This window comes from Pinus tabuliformis, chromosome 6, assembly GCF_031772625.1.
Source record: "Pinus tabuliformis cultivar Carrire ecotype Pingquan chromosome 6, CPIR1, whole genome shotgun sequence".
Lineage (NCBI taxonomy): Eukaryota > Viridiplantae > Streptophyta > Pinopsida > Pinales > Pinaceae > Pinus > Pinus tabuliformis.
This window is the reverse complement of record NC_142292.1, coordinates 1,647,730,657-1,647,742,482: the sequence shown is the minus strand read 5'-3', so window position 1 is coordinate 1,647,742,482 and position 11,826 is coordinate 1,647,730,657. Positions and strand designations below refer to the sequence as shown.

Below are 11,826 nucleotides of genomic sequence, written 5' to 3'. Positions count from 1 at the left end.
TATACATTTTTTGCAGTGATGTGTGAATAATATAACAATAAAGTCTGAATGATAAGACATTCATATATGAGTTGCACAACAAGCTCAACCTTGGTGATGATTGGAAAATGTTTCTTGACAGGGTTGTGCCTTTGATTGTGACATTGGATATGAGCCAAGATGTGTGCCAATGACTAGACAAAAAATGTGACAATGATGTGCGTTGTTTACTAACCCTCTCTTGATGAAAACTATAACCTTGTGACCCTGAGTAGATGTAGCATGATATAATAGTAGTGTATGGTGATGATTTTATAACAATGATGCTATGACATGGATGCAAAAAATTGAACATGAATGAAATTATATATGGTAGAATACTTGTATGACAAAACCATGATGAATTTTGTGACAGTGAAATAAGACACTTTATGTATGGAAACAAGTGGTTGTATGTAAATGATGGTTGGAATACATATTAAAGGACATCTATGATAGTGGCAATAACCTCATGACTATGATGACATTCCTTGATAACAATACCCTTGACATGGCAATGACTTTGTCATGTGACTTGTTTCTAAAATGATGAGAATAGGAAGTTAGAACAGATGAAGTAATGGACATGTGAGTGGCAACAATGAGCAAGGTGGTGGCAATAGAAATTTTGAGTAGAGGAAGATTTTATTGGCCAACTTTGTATTACAATTTCTCCATTGGTTCAAAGGATAGGTGGATTCAGTCTAAAAAATATGAAATGTGGTTCACCGACTGATTAGGGTGGTAGAGTGGTGTTATGGTCGTTATAGTTTGCACTAGGTGTTGGAGCATTCGTCCAGTAGCAACTGATAAGGAGGGCTTTGGAGCATCTGTCAGGTTGGAGCCTAAAGTCTAGGGCATTGGAGTGTCCTTCTGATTGCAACTAGTAAACATGGGGTAAGAGCATCCTATAGGTTGAAGCCTCCTTCAGTTGGAGCTGAAAAATTGATGTAAATATTTTGAAGACAAATATTAAGAAGAATTTAGTGTTTTTTGACTCAGATATGTTTCCACCTCAAAAATATTTGTGTCTACTTTATCTATTTTTATGCATTGCTGAATGGTGTTGATGAATGTTTATATTTATCTAATGTTAATAACAATTAATTCTTTGTGAAATTAAAAATATACTAATTGATAAGAAATATTGATTTACTCCCCTCTTAGTATTTCCAATAGTCCCAAATTGAAGTCAACATTGAGGTGATATATTCAAGTCTAGATATGGTGAAGAAGAGAGAGTTGAGAGTTCTAAAAGGTTTGAATCCATAACAACTCATTGACTTGTTAACCTTAGATCTTCAATATGAGTCCTACGAGATTTGATTTCATCATCCATCCTGTGAATATGATGTGTCTAACTAATAAGAATTTGCATGGTAGAGGTCCAGTTTGTTGCCATTTTTGCTTATTGAAGTTGGGGTTGTTTTATTTCCTGTTGCATATATACTATTTCCTCTGCTTCTCTACTAAGAGTATCCTATTTTCATTTCTTTTCATGTCGAGCCATTTCCAAAAGCAATTTATCCTCCTATTCTAACTCTAGGTCATGATATATGAACTAGATCAAGATATGAATAGGGAGAGGTCCTACTATCAACTAATCTACTATAGTTTAGCAAGGAGTATGGAGGAATTCTACACTAGAGCAAAGAATTTTCCAAACCACAACAAGAATAAAGACTTTGGAGTGCTTTGAAAAGTATGGAAGGGGAAAAAATGGTCATTAATGATGATAAGAGCTAGAACAATCCATCACACCATAGAAGAATGTGAATAGACAATGAAGGGATTGCAAATCTGGGTTGAGAGACATGGAGAAATGGAGAAATAAGGGGTTGCATAATTCACCTATTGTATTGTTAAATAAGGGATTTGTGATTAGATCGTATTGTTAAATTGACTATACAACCATCAACAACAATTTATCATATTTAATAATTGTACTACGAAATAACGGAGAATGATCTTCACAGCAATGATCTTCCTAGTGATATGGTTACTGTGAAGATCATTCTCCATGTCATTTTGAAAGTGGGATTGTATTGTTAAATTGACTAAACATCCACAATAATTTATCATATTTAATAATTGTACTACGAAATGATAGAAGAATGATCTTCACAGTAATGATCATCCTAGTGATATGGTTACTGTGAAGATCATTCTCCGAGTCATTTTGAAAGTATTAATTTTGTCTTAAGTTGTTAATAATAAATTTTTGCAATATTCATTTATAATAATTATCATATTTTAAAAGTGGCTTTTATAATAGTTAACATATTTTGAAAATATTAATTTTATAAAAGATAATAAAATAATTTTTAAAACCATAAATGTGAGTTATATAAATTTTAATTTTTTAAAATAATAGATTTAAATTTTACCATTCATTCATTTGATATATTTTAATGAAAAAATTAAATCTCAACTAAAATTATAAGCCAAGTTCTTACCAAAAGAATAAATTACTAGTTAAACTAACTAGGCTCTTAGACTCAGCTCTGTGCAATGCACAGAGAGGTTACATTTGTATAAATGGATGTTTTCCAATATTGTTGGTGTCAAACAAGTAATCATCTATTTGTTTTGGGCTTTGTCTATTTGTTACATTTGTATAAATGGATGTTTTCCAATATTGTTGGTGTCAAACAAGTAATCATCTATTTGTTTTGGGTTTTGTCTATTTAGATGGAAAAATTGCGTGGAATGTCAAAAGTGGTTTTAATTTGGGCAAAAAAATTCAAGAAATCTTGTAATAACAATGTTTGAATCGTGTTTTTGATGGTGGAAATAGATTTTGCACCATCAAAACCCTGTGGAGCACCCACAAACTTGAAGTTTGACAACTATAACTTTGAATTATAAAAGTCGCTCTAGATTTTAGCAAAATTCTACCTCAATTTCCACATTTTTCGAAGGAAAAGAAAAAATCTGATTGTTCTTCTATAATATTTAAAAAGTGACACTATCTTACCTAAAATTATTAATGATACTAATCATATTATTTTCTTTTACCATAGTGAATTGATAAAATGTGATTTAGATTTGCGATTTAGATTTGCTTTTCCTGATATGGGTTATTCCTCTATCCTCATCATGCTTAACATGTCATTTTAAGAAAAAGCGTGTCATATGGAAAAAAAAGTGATAACTGGGTCTACCATTACCATTACTTTACAAGGCCATATTAACTTTTTAATGTTTAAGGGCATTCTCATTGTACGGTAATTTGTTAATTTATCTTTATGATCTTGTATAAATATCCAACCATTGTCTTAGCAATTTCAGTGAGTGGTGTGAGACCCTCTTCAGTCGGTATTTATATAATTGCCCTGTGTAGCTGTGAGAGAATTGCAGTGAAATTACTCAGAACCGTTTTTCATTCCTTCCCTTCTTCTTAGCATTTTTGATCTCTCCTAATTCCTTTGTCAGCTGGTTCCCTTCATTCCTTCTGCTGCGATGTCGAATATCATTTCTTTCCTCAAAGCGAAGATGTCGAAATTCTTCTCGTGTTTGACACCACGTCCAGATGGCTCGTCTTCTCCCATCCCACCCGCTCAACCAGAGTGTAAGCGCCATCCGTCTCCTATTGAAGAAGGCGGCTTCCCTTCTGAGAAAGGAGCCTCCCTTCTACGCTCTCCGTCTCCTATTGAAGAGGGTAAGGGCGATCTGTCTGAAAAAGGAGCCTCCCTCCTACTACGCGCTCCGTCTCCTATTGAAGAGGGTAAGGGCGATCTGTCTGAAAAAGGAGCCTCCCTCCTACGCGCTCCGTCTCCTATTGAAGAGGGTAAGGGCGATCCATCTGAAAAAGGAGGCTCCCTACGCGCTCCATTAAAAGGTGATGGCTCTTCCTCTTCCGGCGTTTCAAAGTCGTCTGATCTTATTACCAGCATTAAGGAAGCTGCTGGAACCGCAATGGATGGGAAAGAAGGCAACGTGAATCTCGATGAACTTATCAATTATATAAGCGAGCTCTTGGAAGTACTTAAGGTAATTTTAGTTAGATTTATTCATAGGATGGGAATATTTTGAAATTAAACTGATAATAAGGAGGTTTATGGTTCTTATGCAAGTATTTTTATCCGATTTCAGATTATGAAATTTTTTTTAAAAGTCAAACTGATAAAAGAGAAATTTTCAATCAGTATAAGTTGAGGATATGTTACACTGTTATGTAAATTTTCATCATTCTATCCTCTTATGTAAATGGGAATTATATTAGAGCTAGTTTTGTGAGTATGTGATGAGCTGAGAAATTGAATACATCGCATTTCCATGTTTTCCTAGGAAAAATCGTCAAAGGAAAAATTGAAATTTCCGACTTACAAGTTTTGGTCTAGGATCACCTCAAAGGACTTGTTGAACTTGAAGGAGTTCTTAACGGGGGCAGAAGAGTTTGCTTCAGCAGTGGTACGTTTCAAACCTCACAGTCGAATTTTATATTCAACGAAACAATGAATCTGAGATTAAGAAAAACTTGGTTGTTTCCCTCACTGCAATTAATGTCAAATCTAAATTCCGGCAGAAAGATATTATTGCGTCTACTCTCGTTGTCGATCTCTTAAAAGGAATAGGGCACGCAAGCTTGGCTACTGCTGGTCTTGTTGTAGTCGCTACAATTTTGGAAAGATTTGAAGATGTCTCTGATATCAAAGAGGAGTGCCTGAGTCTGTTGGACGAAATGAACTCGTTGGCCAAACATGTTAAGGAGCTTCAAGAAGAGCCTTGGTTGAATGAACAGATGGAGGGTCCAATCAGAAAAGCAACCGAGCTGATACTGGAAGCCTCTATACTGTGCTGCACTCAAATAGACTCTTCAAGGTTTGCCAGGTGAGTAACCCATGCTACAATTAAACATTGTGTTTAAATGGATGTTGATATGTATATGTTGTGGAGGCCTCTTTGTTCTATGCATGGATGTAAGGTCAGAGCCCTATTCTAAAGTTTCTTCATCAAATTTTACTCGTTGCAGATTTTTCTTAACGTCCGAGAACATGAAAGACCTGCTTACATATCGAGAGGAGTTAAGAAAAATGTACAGAGTTATGGACAACAGGATGAGTCTGTGTCTTTTTAGAGCCAATAGGCCACGTCGGCAAAAGCCAGTACACATAGAATACCCTACAAATGCAGGTAAGTTGTAGCAGGTATTAACATTTATTTGTATGTTTATATGGAATTATTGTTTTACTGTTTCTGAGAGTGGTGTGATATACTTGATGTTTTAATATTGTTAAAACAGTTGGAATTGAAGACCCGTTGGACAAAGTTATAGAACTTCTGGACTGGAGAAGTGAGAAAAATGCAATAGCAGTTGTTATCCATGGGTTTGGGGGAATGGGAAAGACCACCCTTGCCAATGCTGTGTATGCAACACTGTTTGATCAAAATAATATAAAAGGATGTAAATACGCCATGGTTAGACTGTTTGAAAACATAGCAACGACTCCAAATGTAATGAAGTTGCAAAAAGATATAATAAAAGATCTGAGGACGAGAAGAAAGGAAGATGAAGACGCTATGCCAGATATTAGAACATTTGAGCAAGGGCAGCATGAAATTGGCCTCTTGCTAAAAGAGGAAGTGGCTTTCATTTTTATTGACAATGTTTTGCTCCAAGAGAAGGTTGAACAAGGCCGAGATGCACTCGAACAGCTTCTACCTCAGAATATGAGGATTGCAAAAAAACTGAGGTTGCTTATCACTGCACGAGATAGAAATGCAGTGAGAATGCGCGAAGAGCAAGGAATACAAACAAAATTCTATGCTATTGAAACCCTTGTGGATGAAAAGGCAATGGAGCTTGTCGAGCAAAAACTGGGCGATAAGGAGAAACAATTGCATTCCAGCCAAATGAAAGATATAGTCGAGGCATGTGGAGGAATTCCAAAGCTTTTGACTGTTGTAGCAGGATTCATAAGTTCCGAAGAAAATGCAAAAAATGCTTATAGAACAGTGATGGAAGAGAGCAAAAAAAATTGGAAGGGTGAAATTGGTGAAAATATAGAGTGCTACGTTTTTGCCTACGAAAATCTTGAAAATAGTTTGAGAGATCCATTTTTGGACATTTGTTCATTTTTTCAAGGTTGGGACTGGGAAGCACTTTCAAATATTGTGGGAGAACAAGAACTGAAAAAGCTAGAAAAAAGAGCGCTTGTCACCCAAGATGTGAAAAGCATGACTGCAAGAGTGCACGATATCATCCTTAAAATTGGTCTCCAGAAGTCAGAGGGAGAAAGATTCAGATTCACCAGTGCAAGTGAAATTCGAGAGTTCTTCGATCAGAAGGAAGATGAGGTACGCAATCTGTCGACTCATAAATATATGTCATGTACAGTTAATTTGTTTCAAAATATTTGTTTCAAAATATGTCTCTTGATTCAGATGACTGAGAAATATTTAATAAAAATGTAGGACCTTCGAAAGATCAAAGGCATATGGTCGAGTGAAAACGAGGATCCATTGTATATACCCGCATCAAAACTCGACTTGATGTGTAAATCTTTAAGAGTTCTTACACTTGGGCGCTTAACAGATATAGATGTCAAATGTAAAAAAATATTTGAAAAGCTGGTTTTTTTCAGTGCGGAAGTTTCCCATCTTCCTTTTGATGTGTCAAAGTTAAAGGGCTTCAAGGAGTTGAGGCATCTATGTTTCAAACCTGCAGATTTACAAAATCTAAGTCAGGCAAGTTTACTTCAAATATTTGGTCCTCGTTATTTCTCTTCTCAATTTTCTTGGAATATCTATAAATCTATATCGCGCGCAGTTTTATTAGTTTTAATGATTTGAGAATAACTATGAGATATGCTTAATTTTCAGATGCCATCCAGTCTGAGACACATCGATTTAAATTTAAATTCCCCGGGTTCCAAATCTCTTCCAATTGTATTCAGCAAGTCAGCAATTTGCGAGTACTGACACTCCGGAATGCACAGCTGAAAAGATTGCCTCGTGAGCTAGGAGATGTGGTAAATGGTTTGCGGAAATTAGTACTTTCAGAATGTGAATATCTGGAGGAATTACCGGAATCTATTTCAAAGCTTGGATCTCTAAGAGTGTTGAGCCTTTTTAACTGTTCTGGATTGAGGCAGCTGCCAACGGATTTGGGATCATTGAATTATGATCTGCAAGAACTCGATTTGGGGTGCTGCATAAGACTGCAAGCGCTTCCTAGCAGTCTTGAAAATCTTACATCATTGCAAAATCTCCGTTTAAGCAGGTGCGAGAGTCTAAAAGTGCTTCCTAGCAATCTTGGAAAGCTTATATCATTGCAAGAACTCGATTTGTTCAACTGTCAAAGTCTAGAAGCTTTGCCTACCAGTCTTGAGGAACTTTCATCATTGAGAATTTTGGACTTATCCGGGTGTAGAAGCCTAAAAGATCTCCCTTATGGCATAGGAAAGTTAACATCCCTTGTTAACCTTCGTCTATATGGTTGTACGGAACTAAGCAGTATTCCTGACAGCATTGGGCAGTTGAAGTTGGACTCCATCGGCTTAAGTTCGGCCGATTTAAAAGAACTACCCGATGGGTTTTGCAACCTCTCCTTTATAACAGAACTTACAATGTATAGCTGCCATCGCCTAGAGAAACTTCCAGATCGATTTGGAGAAGCAACAAGTTTAATAAAGCTAAGCCTGGTCGACTGTAAAAATCTAAAGAAACTTCCAGAAAGTTTCAGCCAACTCAAGTGCTTGGAGAAGTTGGATTTATCAGGGTGCACGAGCCTTGAAGAATTATGTACAGACTTCAAATGTCTCTCATCACTGCGAGTTCTATCGCTGAAGCAGTGCAGAGTGTTAAAGAAGCTTCCAGAAAGTTTCGGCCAACTCAAGTGCTTGGAGAAGTTGGATTTATCAGGGTGCACGAGCCTTGAAGAATTATGTGCAGACTTTGAATGTCTCTCATCACTGCAAGTTCTATCACTGGATAACTGCAGAGTGCTAAAGAAGCTCCCCGAGGACTTCCATTTTCTCACCTCATTGCAAACTCTGCATCTAACTGATTGCGATATGTTGGAAGGGAAATGGATGGAGAGCATGGTAAAGATGAAAACACTACAGATTTTGGGCATTAGAGGAAGCACGTTGTTGGAGGAGAGATGGGAAGAAATTCAAAGACAATGGGATCAACCATGGTCTTGTCTAGTGCATACGCAGCGGCAGGTAATTATAACATCCACATTTTAAAACATGTTTTCTTTTTCTGCGTCATAGTCAACTCTTATAACACTCAAACATATAATACTGAAGAAAATCGTTAAGCATGTACATTACTTTTCCTTTCCACTCACTTTAGTTCTTTTCTTCAGGGTTTCTCAAATAAAGAGAATACTCTAAAACAGTTGCAATCAGAATTTGATTGCCTTCTGGTTAATGGACGAGGAGAGGCGGTCCATACATCTGATCTTCCTCTGAACACCCTGCTGCTTGTTCTTTTCGATAGCCAAGACAATTTCTATCGTGGTTTTCCATTCTCTTTAATTGAGTCGAGCATAGATGATATTCAAGCAAATTTCGTCATGGTTTACTTTGGCAAACATTTTAAAGAATTTCCTAAGAAAGTGGCGAATAAAATTCTGGGCCATGCTCCTGCTAACGAGAATGCTCAAGCATTGTTTCAAAAACTGTTAGTAGCAGCTGGAGAGATGAAATCTGATCGGCTCTTGACCTACAGGTTTGAGATGAGTGCGAAGGTTGTCAGTGACGAAAGAGGTTATAAATACCTTTCGTGTTGGGAAGCTTTATCAAACGACTCAGCGGTGGAGGAATTTGTGGTGAAGAAAAGCGGAAGATACAATAAATTGAAGCAACTAGTAGAAAGTCCCCGAGAGAATCATATAGAGTTGTTAAGAGAGCTCTTCGCAAGTGGAGAAGAGGAGAGTTCTCTTGTTTTTCTGAAGAGTGGTGCATATACTCAGGTATTAATTCAAATATCTTACAATTATTTATCTTACAGACAAATATTAACTGCCCTTTATTTTGTTTTTGTTCATGTGAAAATTGTAGGTGGGAGTGAAGGAATTGAAAGGAAAAAGGATTTTATTAGATATCAGGCCGGCCAGCATCTGTTATGATATTCCTCTTCTATCTCTAGTGGAGATGTATCTTGCAGAAAAAGATAAATTTAATTTTGAAATAATAACAATATTAATAATCCAGTCAGATACACAATTGGATGTATGTAAGAAGTTTTCGGGGGACGTTCCGTGGTTGGGCATCCAAAATCCGTGGCAGCTGACGAATGCAACTAAGTATTTTCTCGTTGAAGGGAGTCCACTGCTCTTTGAAGGACCGGCCAAGTGGAGCTGGAACACGTGGCACCCGAACATAATGAGGATAATAGAAAGCAACGGGACAATGGCAGCGCATAACCGTGGGGGGCTATTGCGGATGGTAAACGCATGGGGGACAGAAGCTTATCCTTTCACGGAGGAAAAATACGAGGAATTGATGGAAAAAGAAGTGAGAGAGATGAAGAGTATCCCTAATGTAGTGTTTCTTTTCAAGCAATTGGAAAGTGTATCGGAGCAGGTAAGTGGTTATTTGTTTGTTTCAAATGATTCTGTCATTGATTTTTATTTTTTAACATTTTCTTTTTAATTTTTATCTTTATTTCCAACGCTTTTCTATTTAACATTATTTTATTTTTATCCTTATTTGCAACACTTTTCTTGTGTTGTGGTTGAGGATGAAAAGGTGAAAAGGGCAATGCGTGAGCAAAAGATGATATGCTTGTATACCTCCGACAACAGGGAGTTTACAAATTCCATAAACAATGTGTTGATGGAGTGGAGTGATAGCATTTACATCATTTATATTCCTAAATTTGAATTCCAGAATTACCAATATGCACGGTTCACTGCTGCCATTGGTAGAAATTATTTACCAATGAAATCATCGAAGATGGTACAAGCGGAGATGCAGGGGATGTCTTTGTTAAGTTTATCTGAGCATGAAGTTATGCGATTTTGGGCACGTATTTCCTCCTTTAAAGAAGCATGGGCTGAAATAGATGATAAGGATGAGAAGCTCAATAAAATTTATTCTTTATTGAATTTTATTTATCCAAGGGAAATGGAGGAGAGTTATTTATGGATGGTTATAATGGACGAAGATGGAAATCTAATAACAGAGAAGGGAAAAGAAATAGTAGAATTATTATGTGAAGAAGATCAAAATGGCAAAGCAAAAGAATTGATGAAACAATTGATGAAAGGTACTAAAGAAAGTCGGAAGGAGATTTTGGTTGAATTGGAGCAATTGTTTGTTGATGCTGGTAATGCTGATGATGCCGATGAGGATGTTGCTGCTGATGCTGGACCTTCCCAAGGATAAATAATACCTTACTTTATAAATGTGTATTGAACAACTTCCAACTCTTCAAGAGGCAAGGAGGCACCATTACTCATTTTCAGTTGTTATAATTAATAGCAACTTCCAACCATTCAAGAGGCAAGGAGGCACCATTACTCATTTTCAGTTGTTATAATATATAGTTATTGGTATATAGCATGTAATTATATTTTTCCAATCGTCTTTTTTAGCTTGGGGACTATTATGTGTATTTGATTAGACCAATTTTACTGGTATAAAAAGTCCAATTAGTTGTAATAAAAGACATTTTATCTTTGAGATTATTCATATTTTTATTTCAATAAATTTTTATTTGTATATGTACATTTTATTTCTTAACTAAACTTAATTTGTTATTTTAGTTTGCACATTTTATTTCTTAATCATCTTTTTTCTAAATCAATGTTTTTTAAATAAAAAAATTACATTTACATTGTTTAATAATGTAATATTGAAATTTTATAAAAATAAATTAAGCGCTTTTTAAAATAATTATTCATTATTATTTTTTTCTATGAATTAACTGTTTTAATAGTGAAATAATTAAGTATAGCTTTCTTGTTGTGACTTGTAAAAGTTATATATGGATAAGAATTTTTTAATTTCAATTATTTTCTATACATAAAACTTTTATAAATTTTATCTAAAATGGAAATATTTTTACATATTGAAATGATTTCTTGTTATCCAATTTTTTCTAATGTCAAACTCCATATTAAATAGGAAAATAATCACACAACTCTATGATATTAAGCTATAAATAAAATCATTTTAAAATAATAAAAATAATTAACACACCAGGTTTATAACTTTGGTATAAATTAAATATAAAATTAATTAGTATAAAATAGTAATTCTACATTTAATTAAGTAATAAATATAAAATAATGAATACTGCATAAAATTAATTAAATGAAATGAAATTATTTTAAATATAATACAATATAGTATAATTTAATTCAATATAAAATTGAGTCAATTAAATAAAATGAAATTATGAAATAAATATAATACAACATGGTACTAATTATGGTGGACAGGACAAGGTTTAGAGCTTTGAGCCTATTACCTTCAGCTCGTAATTCTTTATTAAATGGCGTTGGTACATTGCTGGCTGGTGAATATATGACTTTGCATGCATGAGCTACATTGCTGGTGGTTTGCATACATGAGCATGGAAATATACTACTGGCTGGTGAATATATGACTTTGCATGCATGAGCTACATTGCTGGTGGTTTGTGGTTTGCATACATGAGCATGGAAATATACTACTGGTGAATACGACTTTGCATACATGAGGTACATTGCTGGTGGTTTGCATACATGAGAATGGAAATATGCCACTGGTGAATATACGACTAATGGGTACATTGCCAGTGATTTGCATACATGAGCATGGAAATATATCACTGGTGGGTTTGCATACATGAGCATGGAAATATATC

At 35.2% G+C, this 11,826-nt stretch overlaps 1 protein-coding gene across 2 annotated transcripts; it reads left to right on the top strand.

Annotated features, from left to right (window-relative positions):
• Positions 1–3,321: 3,321 nt before the first annotated feature.
• Positions 3,322–10,632, top strand: LOC149265280 (uncharacterized). Of its 2 annotated transcripts, XM_089429248.1 has the most exons (7): positions 3,322–4,011; positions 4,309–4,431; positions 4,547–4,851; positions 4,994–5,154; positions 5,264–6,318; positions 6,436–6,708; positions 6,844–7,077. In XM_089429248.1, exons 1-7 carry the CDS (start codon positions 3,481–3,483, stop codon positions 6,940–6,942), a joined length of 2,547 nt encoding a protein of 848 aa, XP_089285374.1. In that variant the 5' UTR covers positions 3,322–3,480; the 3' UTR covers positions 6,943–7,077. The 2 variants fall into 2 exon arrangements, with proteins under 2 accessions (XP_089285374.1, XP_089285371.1); XM_089429245.1 differs by lacking the exons at positions 3,322–4,011; positions 4,309–4,431; positions 4,547–4,851; positions 4,994–5,154; positions 5,264–6,318 and adding exons at positions 8,336–8,944; positions 9,033–9,557; positions 9,723–10,632 and having other exon boundaries at positions 6,527–6,708; positions 6,844–8,189.
• Positions 10,633–11,826: the final 1,194 nt, after the last annotated feature.